The sequence below is a fragment of the Nuphar pumila genome, chromosome 3 (genome assembly GCF_984573655.1).
Source record: "Nuphar pumila chromosome 3, dmNupPumi1.hap1.1, whole genome shotgun sequence".
Taxonomy (NCBI): Eukaryota; Viridiplantae; Streptophyta; class Magnoliopsida; order Nymphaeales; family Nymphaeaceae; genus Nuphar; species Nuphar pumila.
The window spans coordinates 92955567-92981261 of NC_143251.1; the positions used below are offsets into that span (position 1 = coordinate 92955567).

Consider the following 25695-nt stretch of genomic DNA (forward strand, 5'->3'; position numbering starts at 1 on the left):
TACCCAGTAGTTGTGATGCCACCGTGACATCAAAACCCATCACTTGATAAAGCAATCATCATCCCCTTTTTTCCTAACGATTTTTTTTTTTTGACTCCGTTTACAATGTCTATTTGCATCGCTTACCGAGCCTAAAAAAATCATGGTCTCGACTCATACATTGTCACAAACTAAGACGGGAGTCATAAAAACAAGAAGTGAGAGAAGACATGTAGGTCCGACATGGTCCCTATATATTTTATGTTGCCAACCGTCGAGATCGAGATCGAGATCGAGAGAGATAAAAGAGGTATTACAAGAGTGGTGCCACTGAGCAACAAGTGTCTCTTGAGAGTGAGAGGGTAGTTGGAGAAGGCGTTGCGGCTTCTCCCCCATAACCTCAAGCGTCTTTTTTTCTCTTCCTTCTCCTCGAAATCTCCGTCAGGAAGACGAGCAAGTAGAAGAAAAAGCAATTTTGGCGACCAAAACCGAACACCCACATCTCGTTTTCCCATTGCTTTCATTCTTTTTGGAGGAAAGAAGATATGTTCCTCACGAGATCTCTTCGTCTCTTCCCATTTAGATTGGTATCGCATTCTTCATTCTCTGCTTCGTATTCTGCTGCTGCTGCCATTGAGGCCGAGAGAACCATCAGAGAAGGCCCCAGGAACGACTGGACGAGGAAGTCTATTCGAGATATTTATGATTCCCCTCTTCTGGATTTGATCTTCCATGGAGTAAGATTGCGTTTTTTCCTCTATTTTTCTTACATCAAAATGGAAATTCGTCGTGTATATGAACATGAAATCGTTAGCTAACAAATGGGTTGTGTTAAAATCATGTTGGTGATGCTTATTCTTGTTCATCATGGTATGTGAACTTTGTTCCCAGAAAGAGATTCACCATTTTTATAGTTGTGATTTTGATCTTTAACTTTTGGGATGTCTTATACTTCATTCATTTTTGGCATTCTTTTCTTCCTGTATCTCATAGCCCTTTTGAGATAATTCTTATATATAATATATAGTGTTAATGACTAGAATGAGAAGCATCGAGTCGAGTTCTGCACTATACTCACTCTAATGTTCTTCCTCTCGCACTCTTTACCACGATCCATGTTCAGTTCTCAATCTCCATCATTTTCACCCACCTACGTTTTGATTTCCTTTTCAAAACAGTCAGGTTGTAGTTCAAGATGAATGAGATTTTGACTGGTTTAAAAGAAGAATATTTGTTATGGTGATGATTCTTTGCCGAATGGTTCTTGAGTAAGATGCACATGATGTTTATTTCTTGAGAGGCCCTTTTCTGTTCTTACTGTTGTTGAGCCCTCCTTTCTACTGCTAAATAACATTCGTGACCTGGCATGAGAGCAGTTTATGCTTCTTACTAAATATCAATTCATGTTTTTGCGCTTTGGGAGTGTGAGTGGTATGAGTATGGATCTCTTGACGATGATGCATTGATTGGAGAGTAAACTACTGTACATTGTATTTTATCACTCTTGAACCATGGTTGCAATACTTTTTCATGCACATTTGGCAATCTGTAGCTGATGAGCATAATGATTCTCTACAACAGCAAAATTAGATCTCCACGATTCTTTTAACTTTTTATTTGGGATATAGCCCTTAATATGGTTGGTTGATGTGCAACTGAACAAAAGTGTTTCTAAATGTTTCAAAATGAAATTCTTTTGAATAAAAGATGTTTCACATGTATCAGGATATCCATTTAATACAAATTTCATATTGTAGGCACAAGTCCATCGGCACACTCACAATTTCAGGGAAGTACAACAATGCACCTTACTTTCTATTAAGACAGGTGGTTGTAGTGAAGATTGTGCGTACTGCCCGCAGTCTTCTAAGTATGACACTGGACTGAAAGGTCAGAGGCTTATGAATAAAGATGCAGTCCTGCAAGCTGCAAGGGAGGTAAGTCTTTTTTATACGTATCAGCATGGATATGGTTTTGCATTTGCTTCATCAGAACAGAAAAAGTCACTGTCTTGCATTTGCTTCGCTAATTTTATAAGGGTAAGTCATATATAATACTGAATGGTGTACCATCATCTAATGCCGACTTTAAGTCTCTCCAAGTTGGAAAAATGAAAACTGTAAAACTGTATTGTATAACTCTTCAGTAAGAGGTGATATATATGTTCGTAAAGAGATAGTGTAATCCCGTTACAAACTTACAATAATGCAGTTACATAGTGCAGTGAAATTTGGCTGGCATGCTTCTACTTCCTTTTATGGAAAGAAAAAGAAATATACAAGAGCAAGGGAAATAAGTTCATCTACATTGTTGCTACGTTGAATTCCTAAAACATGCTATTGTCATAGACTTTCACAGAAAAGTAGTGGAAGTCCAGTTACAACAATACAACTAGGTGGTGCAGTAGAATTTAACTGGCTTGTTTCTGGTTCCTTTTTTGCAAAGTAAAGGCAATATACAAAGAGCAAGGGAAAAAAGTTCTTCACTTAAAATAGTGCTATATTAGATTTTTTAAAGCATGGCATTGACACAGTTAATGCCTTTTTGCTTAATTAAAATCATCCATCATCTTCCTTAGAACATTCTGCATTTTACAGTATAGGTTTTGTTTTACTGAAGAATAGATTAAAGTGCTCAACTTAAACTTTAAGACATGAAGAAATATTACAAACATCAAAATCTGAAAGGAATGCACATCCCTGATTCTTGCTGGAAATATGAAAAAAATTATTGAGAAGGCCCTAATAATATGGAAGAAATATATGATATTCTTTATTGGAATTTGTCCCCTCATGCCCTTGTAAGTAGAGGATGCAGCTTTATGTTTTTGGCAAGTATGAGATTGATGAAAGATGCCACTTTGTTATCATGAGGTATAACTACTTTATTTCAGTAGCAAGAAACCGTTGTGTGACTTGGCAGTATTTGGAGAAGGTGGTCATGTTGACTATGTTTCTAACTGGTTGCAGAACTGAGCTAGTTTTGCCAATATAAGTCCAGTCTTTGGTGAAAGCTAGGATCTTGGTTCTATATGTTATTTTACTATATTTAGGTTTGCTTGGTTGCCTGTGTATGCAGTAGATGGCAAGTTTAGAGCAGTAATAAAAGAAGAATGTGCATATGTTAATAATCATGTTGGCATATATTGGTTAAAAAAGCTAGCAAGCACAAGTCACAATAGCTTCTTGGTAACAATCATGTGCACATTGGGTAGTAACTTTAAGTTACATTTATTGCATGGAGTGAACATGCTTGAGGGCTTGATCTTTTAGCAGGCTTAAGTTATTCCGTTTCTTTTCACACATGCATGTGTGTGTATGTGTGTGTGTGTGTGTGTGTGTGTGTGTGTGTGTGTGTGTGTGTGTGTGTGTGTGTGTGTCTTGTTTTTCACTTTCATTCTTGTTTGTAAATCATTGAATGGGTTGATGTAAAGGTACTTCCTTAATACAAAAGTTTGTATCTTCATGCCATTAGTAATACATGATGCCACAACCATACAAAAAGATGCTTGGAACAATCCAAGGTTTATTGTTTCCAGCATGCTATTGCAGCATTCTTCTGATGGATTGTCCATGAGGTCAATTGAAAGATGTCTGACAGTTATAATGTCAGCTGAATGAGGATTTTTCCATTTTCAACTCTGTATGAACATCCAGTTTCTCTTGAAGAATATTTGTTTCTAGTCTTATACCAGTTTCTTTCTACTTGGCATATTGCAGGCAAAAGAGGCTGGTAGCACACGTTTCTGCATGGGAGCTGCATGGAGAGATACAGTGGGTAGAAAGACCAATTTTAACCAAATTCTTGAATATGTCAAAGAAATACGGTATGCTTATAAGACATTACTTTGGAATAATAATCTACAAGAGTTTGTTTTTTGTTATGTGGCGTGTGTCAATTTAGAGACATTAACTCAAACCAGATAAGTGCCCCCCTCCCATTTCAGATAATTTGGTATTGGTATTTCCCACACCATATAATTGTTTAATTTTGTTACCATACTGGGACCAAGTAACCTTTCTTATGCTAGAATTCTATGTAGATTTTGTGAAAGTATCTCCAACAAGATACTACGAACAATATTGCAATATTCTTGGAAATAAATGCGTATACAAACGCCCAACAAGAACACTTGAAACACTTGTGCATACAATGCACAACGCAAACTCACAAATGCACAAATACGAACCCAAAAGTCATAAGTTCCGCTAACACAAGCTTGGGCTAAAATCCCAAAGCCTTAAAAATACAAAGGGGGGAATGCCCCTATTTATACACAATGAGGAGGACCTTGGAGGGGCCAACTCATAGACTTTGGAGCCCCTCCAACGGTCACAATTGTGACCGTTGGAAGGGGCCCAACGTCTATGAGAGTGGGCCCCCCAAGGTACATTTGACTTTGGTCAAATAAAAATAAAAATAAAAATAAAAAAAGCAAAAAAATAAAAAGCAAAAATACAAGCATATTCGAAAAATGAATATGTGCAAGATTGGAGAAATGACTAAACTACCCCTACGGCTAAATAATAGGAGTATATATTTTATATATATAATAAGTAGATACATATACATATATATTATTATATGTATATGTATTACCTTATATATATAAAATATATATATAGCATTACATGATTTGATTACATAATTTAACACCCCCCTCAAACTTAGGGTAGGATGACCGAAAGTTTGCTAAGAAGGAAGTTGAAGCGCGGAGCACACAAAGCTTTAGTGAAGAAATCCGCCAACTGATATTCTGATGTGATATATGGAAGGTCAATAACTCCTTTGAGATACGCCTCACGAACATAATGACAATCCATTTCTATGTGTTTGGTCCGCTCATGGAAAGTGGGATTCTTAACAATATAAATCGTACTTTTGTTGTCATAGCATAGTTTGGTGGACCCTTATAGTTTGGTGGGCCCTTCTATTGTGATCCCCATATCTTCCAGCAACTGATGGATCCATACAATTTTCATAGTAGTAGTCGCCATGACACGATATTCGGCTTCAGTTGATGATAGGGACACCTTTTGCTGCTTCTTACATCTCCACGAAATCAGCGAATCTCCTAAGAACACACAAAAACCAGTGGTGGAGTGACGGTTATTTGGGTCACCTCCCCAATCGGAGTCAGTATATGCAATTAATTTTAAATCAGAGGAAGAGGACAAGAAAACTCCCTTATTTAAAATGCCCTTTATGTATCTTACGACTCGTAAGATAGCACTCATGTGAACGGAGGTTGGTGCATGCTGAAACTGGCTTGCCGTATGAACTGCATGTGAGATATCTGGTCTTGTAATACTTAGATACATCAACGATCCTATAAGCTGTCTGTAGGGAGTAGGATCAGTGAGAACACCATCATTAATCTTTATTTTAGCTCCTACTATAGCATGAGTTTCACAAACCTTATTATCAGTAATACCTGACCTGTCAATAATCTCAGACGCAAGCTTAGTTTGAGACAAAAAATACCCTCTATGAGAGTAAGTTACTTCAATACCCAAAAAGTAAGTCAGAAAACCCAAGTCAGACATTTCAAACTTATCATTTAAAATTGATTTTATGCTTTTAACCCCTTTAGAATCACTTTCGGTTATAAGCATATCATCCACGTATAGAAGTAAAATAACAATCCCTGCATTAGATTTCTTAACAAATAAAGCAGTATCAGTAAAGCAAGATAAAATACCATTTTCTATCATTATAGAGTTAAACCTATCATACCAAACCTTAAGAGCTTGTTTTAAGCCATAAAGGGCTCTTAAGGCGAAACACCTTCCCTTTTGGAGTCTCTATTCTAGGTGGAGCATCCATGTAAACTTCTTCATTCAAATCACCATTCAAAAAAACATTCTTAACATCCATTTGATAGATGTTCCATTTATTGATAGAGGCAGCAGAGATGAGGCATCAGACAGTTATCATTCGAGCAACGGGCGCAAAAATTTCTTCATAGTCAATTCCATACTCTTGACTATATCCTTTAGCAACTAAACGAGCTTTGTATCTCTCCAGAGATCCATCGCTCTTAGTCTTAACCTTAAATACCCAACGACAACCTATGGTTTTCTTTCCAATAGGTAGAGTTTGAAATTCCCATGTTTCTGCTTTCCTAAGAGCAATGAGTTCATTTTGCATAGCTTCTTGCCATTCTATACATTTTTTAGCTTCCTCAAAATTTCTTGGTTCAAAGTAAGAGTGAATAGTGCTAAGACAAGCCCTATATCTGGGTGAAAAAGAATCAAATGAGACAAACCTAGAGGGTGCTCTTCTACATCTCTCAGTTCTTCATAGATCATCATTTGTTGAACTAGAATTACTAGGTTCACTGTATTTTTCAATAGTACTCTTGAAATTACTTCTATCTCTATGGATATATGTTATAGGCTCTCTTAAATTTTCTTCATTACTGTGTTGAGGTACCAAGGGAGGAGCAGGGGAACTATCTTCATTTTCGTTGATGTCACCATAATCACTATCTTCATTGTCATCATCTTGAGCTAACATTTCAAATAGGAAAGAATAATCCATGTTATCTTCACAGGATTCACCTTTTTCAAAACCATTAACATTTTCCAGAAAACTCACAATTCTGAAGACATACAACTTGTCATTCTTGATATCATAACAATGAAACCCCTTATGGGTTTCAGAATATCCAAGAAAAGCACAGAGAATCGCTTTAGGTGAGAGCTTATCGTTCTTATAAGTAAGAACAAAGCATTTATAACCAAATATTCTTAATCGATTGTAGTCAGGTTCTTTAGTATAGAGTTTTTCAAAAGGCGAGATATTGTTCAAGTTTTTAGAGGGTAGCCAATTTATCAGATAAACAAATGTAAGAGCTGCTTCAGCCCAAAAACCTTTTGGGATATTTTGAGAGACCAACAAAGTTCGGGTTGTCTCTATTATATGTCTATGCTTTCTTTCTGCTAACCCGTTTTGTTGAAGGGTTTTTGGACAAGATCTTTGGTGGAGAATACCATAATTTTCAAGGTAGTTTTTGAAATCATTTGAAAGGTATTCTCCACTTGAGTCAGTTCTAAAATTTTTGAGATTCCCATTAAACTGATTCTTAATCATCATATGATAGGTTTTAAAAGTTGAAAAAACTTCATATTTGTGTTTAAGAAAATAAATCCAACAATATCTCATATAATCCTTAGCAAAAATAACATAATAAGCGAATCCACCTTTTGATAAAACTGGTGCCGGACCCCATTACATCAGAATGGATAATTTCAAACAGTCTAGTTGTAAACATAGATCTTTGAAAGAAAGACAATTTTTTCGTTTTCCCATGTATACAATCATTACAAGTGAAATCACTTTTGCATAAACTTTTGATAAAAGGCAAATGGGAAATTTTTACAATATTTGAATATCCAAGTCTTTTGTGTCATACATTAATATCTTTTTGGACAACATTACAAAAAGGATTCTTTGAAACTTGAAGGGAATCGACATAGTAAAGATCACCCTTCCTAGAGCATTCCCCAATCAATCTCCCGGACTGGCGATCCTATATTCAACATTTGTTAGATGAGAATTTTATATCACACCCATGATCAGAGAGTTGAGAAACAAACAGTAAATTTAAGTTTAATTTGGGTATAAATCTAATTTTTGGAATAAAAAATTCTTGTTTTTCAAAGTTACCCATTCCTTTTACTTCAAGAGACGTTCCATCCACGGTGGAAACAAAGGATGGAAGGGGATTTTTTGTATACTCGAAAAAAGAATTAAAACTTGGAGTCATATGAAATGAAGCACCCGAATCTAAAAGCCAAGAAGTCTTACCGGGGGGAGAGGAGGTTGACATGTCCGCACTGGAAGTGGCCCCTTTTAGATGGGGGTGAAGGGCATGTACGATTTGTTGAAGAGAGAGAGCTTTATTTGACGATGACGGGCCCTCTTGAGATGTAGTGGCCATGACAAGAAGCTTTTTTAACTTTGGACACATGGGTTTGATATGCCCTGGTTCTTTACAAAAGTAGCAAGTAAGCTTACTATAGTCCCTCCTTCCTCCTTGTCCACTTGGATTTTGGTTTTTGAAATAAGGAGGCTTGTATGTCTTTAAGTTGTTTCTCGGTATTGAAACGACATTTACACCTTCATTATCTTCATTATTTGAAGGTGTGGCTAATACACTTGGGGTATTCTTGCTTATACACATCCGAGTTTCTTCCCCACTTAACTTAGTTAATACATCTTCAAGAGGGAGAGAAGAGAAAGCAGATAAAAGAGAAAATCAGATTTGTTTGAATTCGGGCCTAAGCCCATTCAAAAAATTAAAAAATCTATCTTCTTCCAATTGTTTATGACGAAGCTCTATGGCTTCACCACTCCATTTTGGTTCGAGCATAGCAAGCTCGTCCCAAATACAAGAGAACTCGACAAAGTACTCTCTAATAGACATTTCTCCTTGTTGAAGCGTTAGCGTCCTCTTTTGGAGATGGTATTTATGGGATAAATCCCTAGAGGTATACATTTTCTCAAGATAATCCCATGCTTGAGAAGCCTTCCACTTTATGATATTTGCATTGATCCTCGTTTCTACGGATGAAAATATCCAAGAGAGGATTTTAAAATTCCTCATTTCTCATTCTTCATGCTTTTTCATATATTCTTTAAGGGCCTTGGTTCTTTCATCTCCTTCAAGAATTTTTATCTCCCCTTCTTCTATGGAAGTTATCTTGGGTTCCAGTTCAGGAATCGAGCCTTGGACATAGTCCCAAAGCCCTTTTCCTTTGATGTGAGCTTCCATGTTACCGGCCCAAACATGATAGTTGGACCCATTGAGTTTGAACCCAAGAGAGAAATGAGTCTTTTTCACCCATTAGAGAGGAGAGATTAGAAAAAACAATACGTACCTCAAAGGCTTTTCAACTCTTTCTTGACAAAAGAGGCTTCTAAAATATTGCCCGAAGGAGATGATCCACTCCAAACTTCAATAGTTTGAATGCACGTTTTTCGAGACTCTTCAAAAGAGAAGAAACGCACAATCCTCCTTCTTCAAACGAGGCTCTGATACCATGTGAAAGTATCTCCAACAAGATACTATGAACAATATTGCAATATTCTTGAAAATAAATGCGTATACAAACGCCCAACAAGAACACTTGAAACACTTGTGCACACAATGCACAACGCAAACTCACAAATGCACAACTACGAACCCAAAAGTCATAAGTTCCACTAACACAAGCTTGGGTTAAAATCCCAAAGCCTTAAAAATACAAAGGGGGGAATGCCCCTATTTATACACAATGAGGAGAACCTTGGAGGGGCCAACTCATAGACGTTGGAGCCCCTCCAACGGTCACAATTGTGACTGTTGGAAAGGGCCCAACGTCTATGAGAGTGGGCCCCCCAAGGTACATTTGACTTTGGTCAAAGAAAAAGAAAAATAAAAAAGGAAAAAAATAAAACGCAAAAATACAAGCATATTCGAAAAATGAATATGCGCAAGATTGGAGAAATGACTAAACTACCCCTATGGCTAAATAATAGGAATATATATTTTATATATAATAAGTAGATACATATACATATATATTATTATATGTATATGTATTACCTTATATATATAAAATATATATATAGCATTACATGATTTGATTACATAATTTAAGTATTTAACAGAATTATCAAGTATAGATTTTCTTACGTGTAGAGTATCAAAGAAATAGGATTCCAACCATGAGATAGATGACAAAGAAGAAGATGCGAAGAGAAACTTCATTAGTTCTAAATTGAGAGAGATACAATAATCTATAGGAAACTTTTCCCCTACCTCACTAGAATACAAAAAATAGTTGACTCTACCTCTACCTCACTAAAAGACAAAAAATTGGCTACACCAATACTTTTAAAAAATACAATAATACCGTGAAAATAATGAAATATATAATATACATAGCAAGGTAGCACACAAAATAGTAATACATATATTACATCAAAATTAACACTCCCCCTTAAACTTGAGATGATGCAAGAGGAATCATCCCAAGTTTGGAAAGGAATGAACTAAATGCAAAGGAGCAAGACTCTATGTAAACACATTCACAATTTGATCTTTAGTGCCCACGTGCTCAAGTGAAATGACTCCATCTTCATAAGCTCTCCTAGTGAAGTGACAATCTATTTTAATATGGTTAGTACTTTCATGGAACTCTGGATTCTTTGCAATATGAATGGCGCTCATATTATCACAATACAAGAAGGTTCGTTCACTCATAGGAACCCACAACTCTCCTAATAGCCATCTTATCCAAATAATCTTAGTTGTAACTTATGTCATAGCTCTGTATTCTGCTTCAGCTATAAATAATACAACTCTTTGTTGTTTCTTACTCTTCCATGAGATTAGGGAGCTCTCTAGAAAAAATACAAAATCCAATAGTAGAGAGACTGTCTCGAGTAGAGCCTGCAAAGTCCACATCATAAAAGACTAAGATTTATGGAGGACAAAAAAAATATCTCATGATGCATAGTGTCTCTCACATATCTGATGATTTAAAGTACCCTAGCACGATAAGCTAAACTGGGAGAACTCATAAACTGAGTGACCACATGGACAACATAATTAATATCTCGTCTGAATATAGTCAAATATATCAAGCTCCCAACTAGCTACCTATATAACATTGGATCTTCTAGCTCCCCTCTATCTAAAGATATCAATTGTACATTTGCTTATATAGGAGAACTAATTTTTTTAGAACCATCTGCTAGTCTCTCCTTTATAACAAGATTTGTTGCATACTTATGCTAAGACAAATAAAATCCTCTCTTTGATTATGCAACTTTTAAAGTAAGAAAATGTTTTAGAATTCCTAGATCATTCTTTTAAAAAATGCTAGTCAACCTCTTCTTGGTATCATCCACTTTGCAAATCGTCTGTAATGTTTATATCATCAACATATAAAGGTATAATGTTTATATCATCAACATATAAAAGTAATATACACTTTTCTCGAGAAGAATATGACACAATACAAACATGGCTAGATCATAATAGCTCTGCTATAAAACAAGATATCTAACTATAGAACTGAACTTCTCAAACAAAGCCCGAGGTGCCTGTTTGAGTCCATATAAAGCTCTCCTCAATTTGCAAACTTTACCCTGTGAATCCACAATACCATTGTGGCCATTCCATATATACCTCATTGAAAGCCCTATTTAGGAAGGCATTTTTATATCTAATTGCTACAAATTCTACTCTCACCGGGTTTTTTATGGTGATCATATGAGTATCGTATGTGTTCCATATTTTATGCCATAAGCCATATAAAGGGGAGCCAACGGATGGGCTCTCGACCCTGTCCAATTTGGGAGATACTTTGTTGCAGCCCTCTAGGGTACTCAGGAAAAGAAGACAGAGGAAGGATGGTCGCTTGATCACGGAGGTGTTAAGTCAGTGGATCAGAAGCGGTGTAGACGAGGCGACTTGGGAAGAGGAGGACCGGCTGGCAGCAGAGTACCCAAAGTTCTTGCCTTTAGGACAAGACGAGTTTGAGTGGGGTGGATTGTTACGGACCAGCCCAGGTTCGACCTGACTCAAAGGCATCTTCCAGAAAACCTGCCCAGCCTAGAGTCCCTTCCAAGCTGAATTGTGAGAAAGGAGACTCGTCCAGCCTGGAGTCCTTTCCAGGCTGGGACTGTGAGAAAGAGGAGAAGCCTCCCTAGCTAGGACTTTGGAGGACGTCCATCCTAGAGTCCCATCTAGGCTGGGATGCCCCTTGTATTGTTACTTGTTTGCCCTTTCTGTAATCTATAAATAGATATATAGCTCAAGTCTTTTGGCAATAAAGTTTATTGAGAGTTTCCTTTGAGCTTCGTTCTTGTTCTTGGTTCTTGAATTTCTCCCTCGCTTTTTCTTCTACATCCATCATTGACCCGGAGGGAACACATTTTCTCCCTCCCTTACCGTCGACCCCCCATCCACCACACTCATCCTGGTGCTGCCATCCAGGACAGATCTCTCTCTCTCTCTCTCTCTCTCTCTCTCCCCCAACGCTGCCCACTCCTCCTTCACGTGGTGTGTAGGGGTGGCAATCGGGTCGGGTTGGCGGGTTGGCGTGTCAGCATACCTCAACCCGAACCCGACCCGTTTATTAAACGGGTCAGCTGTGGCAAACACGAACCCGACCCGTTTAATAAACAGGTAACCCGACACGACCCGCCAACCCATTTAATAAATGGGTTGGGTCAGGTAAACAGGTTTTCAGGTTGGCGGGTCAGGTTGGCAGGTCGGGTTGGCGGGTTGACGGATCGGGTTGGCAGGTAGTCAGGTTGGCGGGTCGGGTTGACGGGTCGGGTTGGAGGGTCGGGTTGGCGGGTCGGGTTGGCGGGTTGACCCACCCGCCTAACCCGTTTATTAAACGGGTCAGTCGGGTTGGCGGGTTGGCATACCCCCAACCCGAACCCGACCTGTTTAATAAACGGGTTACGCGGGTCGACCCGTTTATTAAACGGGTTGGCTTAAGCCCAACCCGAACCCGCCTAAGAGGCGGGTTGGCGGGTCAGGTCAGAAATTGCCACCCCTAGTGGTGTGTGTCTCTCCCGTGAGCCGTGCCTCACGCCCAGCTTGTCGGAATCCGCAAGACCGACCTCCTCTAAGTTTGAATCCTAACAGGACACCCTCCTGTCTCCTATCATAGGTTTGGCCAAACCTATTATGTAGGAATTGAGACTCAAGTTGTACATTAGTGTTTCATCTACTGGAAATGGAACCAAAACGAAAAATGAACATCACTCTCCTCATCCTTAAGCTAAAAAAAATATGGTGTATACTCATGAAACACATGTTTAGAGATCCAAATCTTCTTTCCAACCAAATCATAACATTTATAACCCTTTTATCTACTAGGGAAACCCAAAGAAACAATATTTTTCAACTTGGAGGGAAAATTTATCTCTATAGTGCTCAGGTAACAAAAAAAACAAGTACAACCAAACAAACCAAACGAAATGGAATTGGGTGCAACACCATACAACTTTTGATGATGAGAGATACCTTTAAGAACTCCATATGACATATGATTAATTTGATAGATTGCCATACACACAACATCAACTCAGGAGATCTTAGACACATAACTAGAATATTTGAGAGCCTTGGTGATTTTCAAAATATGTCTATTTTTCCTCTTTGTAACTCTATTATTCCAAGGTGTATATGGACATGATTTTTTATGAATAATCTCTTACTCTGGTAGGAAACATTGGATCACATAACTAATATATTCCCCCTCTGATTTTGAGCGAAGGGTTCTAGTCTTAGCAGAAAACTGAATTTCAATCACAATATAAAACTTTTTAAAGATTTCAAACAACTCAGTCATGTTCTTTATAAGATGGATCCAAAGTAAATCTTATATAATCATCAATATAAGTAACAAAATAGCTAGAGCTACCCTTAGACAAAATTGCTGAAGGACCCCAGACATCCGAATGAACAAAATCAAAAGCTCTATCTCCTCGGGCCAAAGGGTAAGACACGACTTTCTGTTAGCCTACAACTCTCACATTTCTTTACATGATCTGACAGAATATGATCAAGTCATTGATGCCACAACATAGACTCGTCCAAAGCTGCTACTCCTAAACTTCAAGTCTTTTTTGACAGCTCAAATCTAATGAGTCTTGTAAGACCTCCAAGAAATCAATGATTCACTTAAAAATACACAAAAACTAGTAGTTGAGTGTTGGTTATTTGGACCTCCTCTCCGGTCAGCATCGGTATAAGCAATTAAATCTAAGACTGAAGAAGCAAACAAGAAAAGTTCTTGAAAAACAAAAGTTTTAATATATCTAATAGTACGCAAAACAACTCCCATATGAACAATGGTAAGAGCATGCTGAAATTGGCTTGTTGTGTGAACTGTATGCGCAATGTCAGGTCTCGTAATTGAGAAATATGACAATACTGCAACAAGTTATCTATAAGGTGTTGAATTTTCAAGTGGTTCTCCATCATCAATCTTCATTTTTCTATTAACAACTTCAGGAGTGTCGACCTTCTTATCATATGAGATACTAGACTTGTCAATAATATCTAAAGCAAACTTAGATTGAGTCAACAAATAACCTCTAGAAGAATAAGCAACTTCTATACCAAGAATTAAAAAAAAAAAACCCAAATTAGTCATTTTAAAAGTGTTTTGAGAAGCCTTTTAATGTTTTCAACTCCTTGTTTATCACTGCCAATGATAATCATATTGTCTACGTAAAGGAGAAGAATAATAATACCTATATCAGAAATCTTAACAAACAAAGTTGTGTTAGCCAGACAAGATTGAAATCCAATATCAAGTATAACTTAACTAAACCTATCATACCAAGCCTTTAGTGCTTGTTTAAGACCATACAAGGCCTTGTCTAAGCGAAGAACTTTTCCTTTAGGGATAACTATGCCAGGCAATGTTTTCATATAAACTTCTTAAGCCAAGCTTCCATTGAGAAACACATTTTTAACATTCATTTAATATATAGGTCATTTTTTTATAGAGAAAAGAGCTATTAAGGTCCTAACTGTGGTCATTCTAGCAACTAGAGCCAAGGTTTCCTCATAGTCTATTCCATACTCTTGGGAATATCCTTTGTTAACTAATCTGACTTTATACCTTTCAAGAGTTCTATCACTCTTGGTTTTAATTTTATACACCCATCGACAACCTATAGGGTTCTTTCCTGGTGGAATGTCTTGAATAGCCCAAATATTCGCCTTTTCTAAGGCATCTAATTCCACTCTCATAGCTTCTACCCACTCAGGATGTTCCTTTGCTTCAACATAGTTGAAAGGTTCTATATAGGAATGCATTAATGCAATGTAGGCTTGATACTTAGGTGAAAATGATTCATAGGACACAAAATTTTCAGGGATTTTTTGACACTCTAGATGACTTTCTGGTTTGTATCTTTCCCTATTTTTCATTATTGGTATATTTTTCAAGAGCACATGGATGTTCTAAATTTTCACGCGTGGAATATTGAATATAATCATGATCTTTATGAGATGATTCTTCACTTATTACATCATTTTTAACTTCTTGGTCTTCATCACAATCACCAATCTTTGAAATAAAATCCAACAAAAAGAAATACTCATTTATTTCCTTAGTTTTCTCAGTTTCAAAAAAACTTTCTTTTTCCAAAAAAGATATATTCATTGAAACATATAACCTTTTAGTTTTAAAGTCAAAACATTTGTAACCTTTCTGATTATTTGCATATCCTAGAAAAACACAAGGAATAGCACAAGGAGAGAGTTTGTCATTTTTTTTAGTAAAAACAAAACATTTGCATAAAAAACCCTTAATTTAAAGTAATCTAGGATTTGTTTGAAAAGTTTTTCAATAGGAGATGCATTTTTTACGGAAGATGACGATTTTCTGTTAATAAGATAAACTACAGTTAATGTGGCTTCAACCCAAAAATCTTTAGGTACTTGATTTGTAATAAGTAAAGTCTTTGTTGTTTCTATAATATGCCTATGCTTCCTTTCAGTTAAACCATTTTGTTGAGAGGTATAAAAACATGATTTTTATGTGTGATACTGTATAGGTTTAGGTAATCTTTGAATTCTTTTGATAAAAACTCTCCTCCCGAATCAATGCGAAAGATGAAAAATATTATTCTTAAATTGATTTTTGACTAAATTATAAAATATTTGAAAATATGAGAAAACTTCAGACTTATGTTTAAGGAAATAAATCCAAGTGTGTTTCGTAAAATCATTCACAAAAATTACATAATACATAAAACCACCCTTTAATATAACAGGTGCAGGCCCCCACACATCTGAATATATTAACTCAAGTGGTCGAGAAGAAACAAAAGTTCTTTCTTGAAATGGTAATCTCTTTCATTTTACCAAGAATACAATTTTTATATGTAAAATTTTCAAAATTACAAAAAATTTTCATCTTTGGAAAAAACTAGATCTTGGATATACTAGGATGACCAAGTCTCTTATGTCATAGATCCAAATCCAAATTTTGAACATTGCAATAAAATATATTCTTGGGCATTTCCAAAAAATCCATGTAGTATAAGCCTCCTTTTCTATGGCCTTCCACAATCAGCTTCTCTGACTGACGATCTTGCACTCGACAACCACGAAAGAAGGAAACATTACATCCATGGTTTGATAATTGGGAAACAGATAAAAGATTTAAGTTTAGTTTATGAATATATTTAAGTTTTGAAATACAAAATCTTTTTGAGTTTTAAGAAATGTTTTCAAAATTTTCTATTCCTTTTATTTTAAGAGATGTTTTATCGACGATGAAAACATTTGACCCACTTGAATTATGACATTCGGATAATATATCGCTATTTTGTGTCATATAAAAAGAGGTGAAAAAGGTGAACAATGTTTCGGGTCTGGATCCTATACTAGACCCGAGTTCATTCATGTATAAGTCCTCTGTATTTTTACTTTTGCTCTGGGTTTGGATATTATACTAGACCCGACCCGACCTGACTCACAATGTAAACTTAAGCACATTAATACAATCATTAGGTCATGATTTCATCAAGAAAATCGTGACAGCCGCAATCGCCACTTTGGGTTCTTCTCTCTCCCTCTCTCTTCTCTCTTTCTCAATACAGGTACAGATGAAAAACTTTCATGGTATCAGAGCCTAAATCCCCTAAAGGCTGAAAAAGAATTCCGGCAGAGTCGACGATCTGAAATCCAAGGTTCTTCGTTCCTCTCTTACTCGCCTTCTGTCCTTCTTCATCTCTTTCCTTCCTTATCTATTATCTTTTTTTTTTCTAAAGTCCCCTGTCTTCTCACATCTCGCGTGGGACTACTTCTGTCAATCTGTGGTTCACGTGAAATCCATTCACGTGAACCCAGATCGTGCAAAAAAAAAAAGAGGGGCTACATGATTTCACGTGAACCGATTCACGTGAATCCATTCACGAGAATTACTTTTATTCATTGTTTGATCTTCTTTTGCCCTACCTTTCCAAATCTATCTCTGCATATTCAAATGCTACAGTTTTTCCCATGATTTCTCATTGCCTTGCTGTGCAATCTATCCTTTGATTACTCATTTCTACACTTGTCAAAAGGGAGAGGTATATTTAACGTGTGAAGGTGTTTTTCACACGTTGAATATCAGTTTTCACAAGTTGAATATCAGTTCCTGCATCCTCAGCTTCTGACAATTTACAACCCTCTGTTCCGCAAAAAAAAAGGTTGAAATTTTCCGTGGATACTCCTCTTGATTCTCATTCTCAATGGATTCTTATCACTCTCAATCAAACCTTTCTTCAAGTTTTCTCAACCAGCTTGTTTATGAAAAGTTAAACACCTCAAATTTCTTGATTTGGAAGAGACAAATTATTCCTTTCATAAGGAGTCAAGGTCTCTTAGGTCACCTGGATAGAACCACTCCAGTCCCACCAGAATTTGTCCCGAGAGAAGAAAAAGATGATCAAGGAGCGAGTTCAATCGTGTATGTCAAAAATGTTGAATTTCTCAATTGGGAAAGGAAAGATCAATCAGTTGTTGCATACATCACATCAACTCTGTCTCAAGAGATTCTTGTTGCCATTCCTGACAACTGTACAACGCTACAACTCTGGAAACGACTGGTTCAGACGTATTCGCAGGTTTCTCAAGCAAGGGTGGTTTTTCTAAAAAGGGAATTTCAGTTGCTAAGAAAAGATTCTATGACCATCATGGAATATTTGAACAAGACAAAGATCATCACAGACCAACTTGCAGTTATAGGGTGTGCCGTTAGTGATAATGACATGGTGCAACAAACTCTGAGTGGATTGGGATCTGACTACAATATGATAGTCACTTCACTATTGTGCCTTCCTGTTCTTCCTACCTTCGATGAGCTATGAGCCAAATTGATCCAGTATGAAATTACTCTGAAGGGATTCTCTGAAGAAACTCATAATCATCCAAATACTCAAGAAGTTTTGACCACAGAAGTAACTTATGGTAGAGGACGGGGACGAGGAGGACAAGGGCGAAGTGGACACGGAGGGTGTGGTCTGCTTCCCACTCCAAACATGTTAGCTCATGCGCAGGGACCAAGATCCATTCCTACTTGCTTCCTTTGTAACAAGAATGGGCATATCAAGGCGAATTGTTGGCATAATCTAGAGAATAAAGGAAAGAGTCCACAGACATAAACCAAAAGAAAGTTAACAAATACCAGAGACAGTGGAGAGATTAAAGATTTGTTGATATCTACCTTGTCAGAGTTAAAATTGAAGCAGAGTGATGAAGGCACATGGTTTGTTGATTCAGGGGCAACAACTCATGTAACCGGCGATGCAGGTAAAATTTCTAACCCTATTCCTTATTTCGAAAAAAGTAAGATTGTCACTGGAGATGGATCCCACCATCCTGTTTCTCATGTTGGAAAGACTGTCATTCTCATGTCACATTCCACTCTTACTCTTTCTGACGTTCATCATGCTCCTGACATTAAGAAAAATATTGTCTCCATCTCCAAACTTATTGATGATAATAATGCTTCAGTTGAATTCACTCCCTTCTCTGTGCAGGTCAAGGACCTACGCACGAGGAAAACATTCGCTAAAGGAAAGAGACGAGGCAACATGTATGTCTTTGAAGAAGCTCCATGTCATGCTGTTCGCCCTGCTCACCTGATTTCGAAGCCTTCATTAGAGTCGTGTTCATCCTCTTCTGCCAATGTTTTTAGCATCTCTGAATGTAATAAGCCATTCTTATGACATAGTCGGTTAGGACATTGTGAGAGTCATTTTATTGAGAAACTTGTCTCTAATAATTTCATTCCAAAAGAAAGTCTTAATGGGGATAAGAGCCGTCATAAATGTTCTAGTTGTCTTTCATGCAAGAGTCATGTATTGCTTTTCCATTCCATTAATAAGAGAGCTTCAAAACCTTTTGAGATTATTTGTTCTGATGTGTGGGGACCCGCCCCAATTGTCTCTGGGTCTGAAAACAGATATTATCTAATCTTTGTTGATAGTTATTCTCGATATACTTGGATATATTTCATAAAAAATAAGTCAGAAGTCTTCTTTTTGTTTCAAAATTTCCTTTCCTTGGTCAAAAATCATTTTTCTGAGTCCATTCAATTTTTCCAATGTGATGGAGGTGAGAAATTTTCATCCCGTGATTTTATTTCTTTTCTTTGAAATAACAGAATAGGAAGAAGGGTATCCTGCCCTCACACTCCTCAACAAAATGAGATTGCTGAACGAAAATATAAGCATATCGTTGAAAGTGCCATGAGTAGGCTTCGTGAGAGTAATCTTCCCATCAACCTATGGACAAAAGCCTTTCATTCTGCCATGCATGTGATAAATAGATTGCCCATGGTCGTTATGAAAAATAAGTCTTCTTATCACTGTCTCTTTGAAGCTCATCCTAGTTATCATGATCTGCATGTTTTTGGATGTGTTTGCTATGTGCATATTGATCAGTCCCTGAGAAACAAGTTTCAGGACAAGGCCCAGAAGTGTAGGTTTGTGGGATACGCAGATGACTACAAAGGATATAGGTGTTATGATCCCACCAACAAACGTATTAGAATCTCAAGAAATGTTGTCTTTGATGAACAAAATTTTGATGACAGAGCTGATGCAACGAATATACCAACTGAAGTTTACCATCCTTGGTTGAATTCAGAACTTTTTGCTGGCTCTAATGAAGCATGTTCATCAGATTGCGTGCAGCAAGAAGAAGAGATGTCTGAGAACACTGGGACGTTGGGGCCACAGAATTCAAAGGAAGTACCGAGCAAATACAAAGGCATTGTCTATTTTAGACAGAGACCGACAACATCAAGCCATTTAGATCATGTCTCAGTCAGCAATCCGACTCCTTCTCATACTCTTGAGGTCAGAAAATCAAACCGCATACGACATCCCATTGACAAGTGGGTTAGCTATAACAACTTTTCCTTGGATCTTCAACTCTTTTTAACTGCCCTCAATAAGGAAGATGAGCCCACTATGTACTACTAGACAACCACTTCTACCAAGTGGGTAGAAGCAATGAATGATAAAATGCAAGCCTTGCATGAATGTGAAACTTGGGAAGTTGTTCCCAGACCACCTAACAAAAATGTTGTTGGATGTAAATGGGTCTACAAGATAAAGTACAAGCCGGATGGAACCATTGAACGATACAAGGCAAGGCTCGTGGCAAAATGATTCACTCAAGAAGCAGGGCAAGACTATGATGAGACTTTTACTCCGGTTGTAAGAATGAGAATAATTCAAATTATTATTTCTCTGGCTGTTGAACATGGATGAAAGGTGAGTTAGCTTGATATAAAAAATGCTTTCTTGCATGGGGACTTGAAGAAGGAAGTGTACATGGAGCATCCTCCTGGATATCAAGAACAAAACTGTAAAACTCATGTGTACAGGTTAAAAAGAGCTATCTATGGTCTGAAGCAAGCATCTCGCTCTTAGTTTGATAGCTTCTCGCTAGAGATTCAAAAACATGGATTTTCACGTTCCATGCTGGATGGACCACTCATTGTTTATTTTCAGAAGTTAGACTGTGACCACTCTATTATTAATTTATGTCGATGATATTGTTATCACAGGAAACTCTGCGGCCCACATCCAAGAAGTAAAAGACTTACTAGGTCAGAGGTTCAAAATGAAAGATTTTAGAGTTCTACGCTATTTTCTTGGTGTAGAAGTTGATAATCAGGCTCATGGCTTGACACTCACTCAGCACAAGTACACCGTAGATGTTCTCAGCAAGGCAGCCATGAAAGACTGCAAACCTCTGGGAACTCCGAGTGTGCTTCATCAAAAACTTAGCGCTCATGATGGAGATCTGTGTGATGATCCCACCAGGTATCGAAGCATAATAGGAATGTTACAGTACCTCACATTCACTAGACCTGATATTGTTTATTCAATTAATCATCTCAATTTATACATGCGCCACGTACTAGACATATGGAAGCCGTCAAGAGGATCCTTAGATATCTGAAAGGGACTATTGGGGATGGATTGATATACTCACCGCAGCCATATGGCAAAGATGAACACAAACTCACTGTATATTGTGATGCAGACTGGGCATGAGATCCTGATGAACGAAGATCTACATCAGGATATTGTGCCTTCATTAAAAGAAATTTAGTTAGTCTCTTGGAGCAGTAGAAAACAAAAGGCTATCGCTAGATCAAGTACTGAGGCTGAGTATAGATCTATGGCTGTTGCTACTGCCGAAGCCACATGGATCAGGCATCTACTAATTGAAGTACGAGAAAAGATCTCCCACACTATCTTGCTATGTGACAACCAAAGTGCTATAAACATGTCATTCAATCCATTACATCACAATCGTGCTAAGCACATTGAGATTGACCAACACTTTGTGAGACAGAAAGTTGAAGAAAAAGAGATTGATCCTGAGCTCGTCAATACTGAAAGACAAGTTGCAGACCTATTTACCAAAGGGTTAACAAAGGATCGTTTTTTGGTGCTTAAAGGCAAGTTGTTCATGGTCTATAACCATGATCAACTTGAGGGGGGGTGAAAAAGGTGAACAATGTTTCGGGTTTGGATCCTATACCAGACCCGAGTTCATTCATGTATAAGTCCTCTGCATTTTTACTTGTATTTTTACTTTTGCTCCGGGTTCGGATATTACACCAGACCCGACCCGACCCGACCCACAATGTAAACTTAAGCATATTAATACAGTCATTAGGTCACGATTTCATCAAGAAAATCGTGACAGCCGCAATCGCCACTTTGGGTTCTTCTCTCTCTCTCCCTCTCTCTCTCTTCTCTCTTTCTCAATACAGGTACAGATGAAAAACTTTCAAGAGACACCTGAGTTAAAAAGCCAAAGAGATTTACCAGGATCGGAGAAGCCGAAGGAAGAGACCGTGACTCCAGTAGATGAAGATGATCCTTTGAGTAGAGGTTGAAGAGCCTTCACTAATTGTGTTAAGGACATATTTTCAATAGATGGTTCACTCGTCTCCTGTGGAGGTCCAAATGATGCAACCTTCTTCTCATAAAGTTTCTTCAATTTAGGACATTATGCTTTTACATGTCACGGTTCACGACAATAGGAGTAAATAACTTTCTTTCTTTCATACTCATTGCCTTGCTTCTCATCATTTCGCCTTCCATAGTGTGGGGGTTTATTGGTACGAACATAGTTTGAACATAGTTTTCCAGTCTAGATACGGCTAGAATTGAGTCATCATCACTTTTGGAGATTCTCTTTTTAAGCCTATTTTCTTTCGTACTTAATTCTTCTATTGTGTCTTCTATCGAAGAGACTTTCCCTCGATGAAAAAGAGCGAATTTGGGGGATTCAAACTCCGATCTCAATCCATTAATAAATTGAAAAAAGTGCTCCGTATCTATTTGATTTTGACAGAGTTCTATGTCTTCCGGACAATGCCACTTTAGTTCAAGAAGAGCCAACTCTTCCCATAATTCGGACAAACTATTATAGTATTCTCTAATGCTTTTATCTCCTTAAACCATATTCTGAACCTTATCTTGTAAGTTGCACACATGTGCAATATTTTTAAGAGAGTACATTTTCTTAAGATAATCCCATGCATTGTTTACATGTTCGAATTTAGCAAGACTTGAACACTTCTTAATGTCGACGCTACTAATGAGGCAAAACATAATCTTGGCATGTCCCATTCTCCGTTCCTTCCACTTTTTCTTATAAATGGTTATTATCTTATTTTTCTCAACTTCTGTAAAAGGTACCGCTTTTTCACCTTCTACTTTGATATGGATTAGTTTAGGTTTCGGATCGGTCCCATCCACTAATCCCCATAACCTTTTTCTCCATATAAGGTGCTTCATAATTGAAGCCCATATTACATAGTTTGAATCATTGAGCTTAATAGGTTTTATGTTAACATTATCATTATCATCCATTTTACAAAGGTGAAAAAAAAAGAAAAGAATAGAGGAGAGAAAAGAATGAGAGTAATGGTGTAAGTCACGAGCACTCTACCACCAAGCAAATGCCACCAATTACGAGCACCAGTGTTATTAAAAGCGTGTCTCAAGGCGCAAAAAGCACGCCTCGCCTCAAGGCGAGGGGCTTTGTGCCTTGAGGCGCAAGAATAAGGCGCAAAAGCCCTGAGGCGCACGCCTCATACGCCTTGAGGTGTACGCCTCAGGGCGAGGCACGCCTATGCCTCACCTTGTTTAGGTCAAATGGGGTCGCTATCCAAATCTACTGCATCGACATGCTTCGAAACGTCGACACCATAGGAAACATCGGCAATGGCCTCATCATTTCGAGTGTAGGGAACAATATACGGATCTAGGCGATAGCTTCACCTCAAAATTAGAAGAAAAAATAAGAAAAAACAGAAAAAGAGAGGGAGCAAAACACTTACCTTCATCGTCAGGAAGTTTCGTGGCCTTGGACCCGAAATTTTTTGGCGAATTCGCTGCGAAGAGGAAGAGGAGGAGGATGAAGGAAGCAAAAAAGAGTCTGGAGAAAAAGCGATCGCCGATTGCCTCCATTTCATTCACCGACTGCCGGCCTTCTTCATGGGAATCGAGCAACGGAGAGAAGGAAAAAACTTTCTTCCTTTTTTTATCTTGCTTTGGAGATCAGAAGGGACAACAACGAACTCGGTATGGGCGAAGAGACTACAGAAGGATAGGGATTCAGGATTTGGGATTGTTATAAAGAATGAAGAAAATAAGATTAAATAATGGAAATTAGGGATTGGAAGCCTTCAGATTGCAGACAAATTATGTTTTATAAAATTTTCAGTCAGAGGAAGAAAGCGTACGTAACCATGAGTTATGGTGATGGTGACGTTGCGGTTCACAGGAAAGGGGGGCATATCAGGTCATGCTGAACATGAGCGTTTTCCCCATGCGGACATCGTGGCCGTCTGTTTGCATTTTGGATGAATGCCACGTGGTTTTGTTGACTTTTGAGCTTTTTAAAATGCAAATCAGATGGCCACGATGTCAGCATGAGCAAAAACGATCATGTTCAGCATGACCTGATCTGCTCCCCTTATTAGACTATCCAGTTAAGCGGGTCTGGTTTATAATGGATCCAAGGTCCAACCAGATATAAGTTAATCGAGTCCATGTCCAAGTCCAAGCACAAATGAAATATATACATGAGGGAAAATGTTTGCTATCCTTTGTTGGTTCCAAACCCCTTAGTTGAAGCTCATACGACGAAGGTCGTGTTGGCCAAATATGATTCCATGGATGTGTTCAACATAGTCAAAATATTAAGAATAGATTCTTATATATTATATTTTAATGTAAAAATTATGATTTAAAAAAAAAAAATTGAGGCTTGCGCCTTACGCCTCACCTCAGATTTTGGTGGAGCGCCTCCCTATGCCTCAACGCTTTTCACAACACTAACAAGCACTTAGAATAGAAATTACAAGAGAGCTTCAACACTTTCAAATTTAAAGTGACACACTTTCCAATGTTTCGAAAACAATTTCAGCTTGATCACCATGCTCTAATACCATGTAAGAAAACGAGTTCCTTCAAAGATGTTCATTAAATCACCAACAATGGAAACTCAAAGAGTTCCACCAAAATACCGAAACAAACACTCAAAGAACCACAAAAGGGTTCACTCACAAATACCCACTAAATGGGTTCAAGAACAAAAGATAAAAAATAGTGATTTTATTGATTGTAATCTGCATTAAAAGACAATACATGGAGTGGGGGCTATGCCCCATATTTATATACAAAGGAGAAGACTCATAGAGAGTTGTTGGGCTCCCAACGGCTCTCTTGTATTGACTAGTCAACATGTTGACTAGTTTAATACAAACTAAAAAAATTAAAAAATTCTAAACCCTAGTTACTAACTTAGTTACACATAATATATATATATATATATATATATATATATTTACATTTTTAACAAGTCTACTTAATACAAATCTCCTTTCTTATCTTCAATCCCAGTCCTTCATGAGAGTTGATCCTGGACAACAAAATCCACAATAGAAATATTATATTACAATTGTGTTTAGCAATTTATCGAAAAAAAGATTTATAGCTATAGGGACATGAAACACTTAGAGAGATATTCAAGTTGCTATAAGGACAAGATGTGGAAGTAACATATCCAACATTTGAAACTTTCATCGAGGACCCATCTGAAGTGTCAAATGAGCCACTGCAAGGATGACAATTCACTAGAATAGACTCTTGTGCAATCATATGACATGATTCACTTGACTCTATTAGCCAACTTGAGGAAGCATTCAAAGAACCAAGAAAAGCAATACCAAAGGAGAGAGGCTAAGAAGAGGAAGAAGAAGAAACTGTACCAATAGAAAGCTGCTGAATCTACTTAAAAGTATTTGACTTGGCAGTAGACAAAGGATCTGAAGAGCTTTTTGCAGAAGGAATATGATGCACACGGGTCATAGGAAGCAAAAATATCTTTAGACTTTGCAGTCTTTCCCGTGACGGCCAGTCGAGGAAGCGGGAGCGAGGTACTTTCAAAATTTTAGGAAGCGGGAAGCGTGGGACGACTTAGAAGCAAATCAAGAATCGTCTCGAAAGCGACCTAGAAAGCGAACCGAAAGCCACCTAGGAAGCGAGGGGGAAGCGAAAAAAGAGAAAAAAAAATTAAAATTAAAATTAAAATAAAAATACAAAAAATAAAATAAAAAAAGGGCAGAAGCGAGGGGGAAGCGCAACGGAAGT

General features: G+C 37.5%; 1 protein-coding gene across 1 annotated transcript in view; it reads left to right on the plus strand.

The window, feature by feature from the left end:
- The first annotated feature begins 253 nt into the window (after window positions 1-253).
- Window positions 254-25695, plus strand: part of BIO2 (Radical SAM superfamily protein) — a 34227-nt gene continuing 8785 nt past the window's right edge. The window contains exons 1-3 of the mRNA XM_090001713.1: window positions 254-716; window positions 1737-1916; window positions 3699-3805. Of these exons, the coding sequence (XP_089857839.1) occupies window positions 525-716; window positions 1737-1916; window positions 3699-3805 (479 nt within the window). The 5' untranslated portion in view covers window positions 254-524. The remainder of the gene's footprint in view (window positions 717-1736; window positions 1917-3698; window positions 3806-25695) is intronic.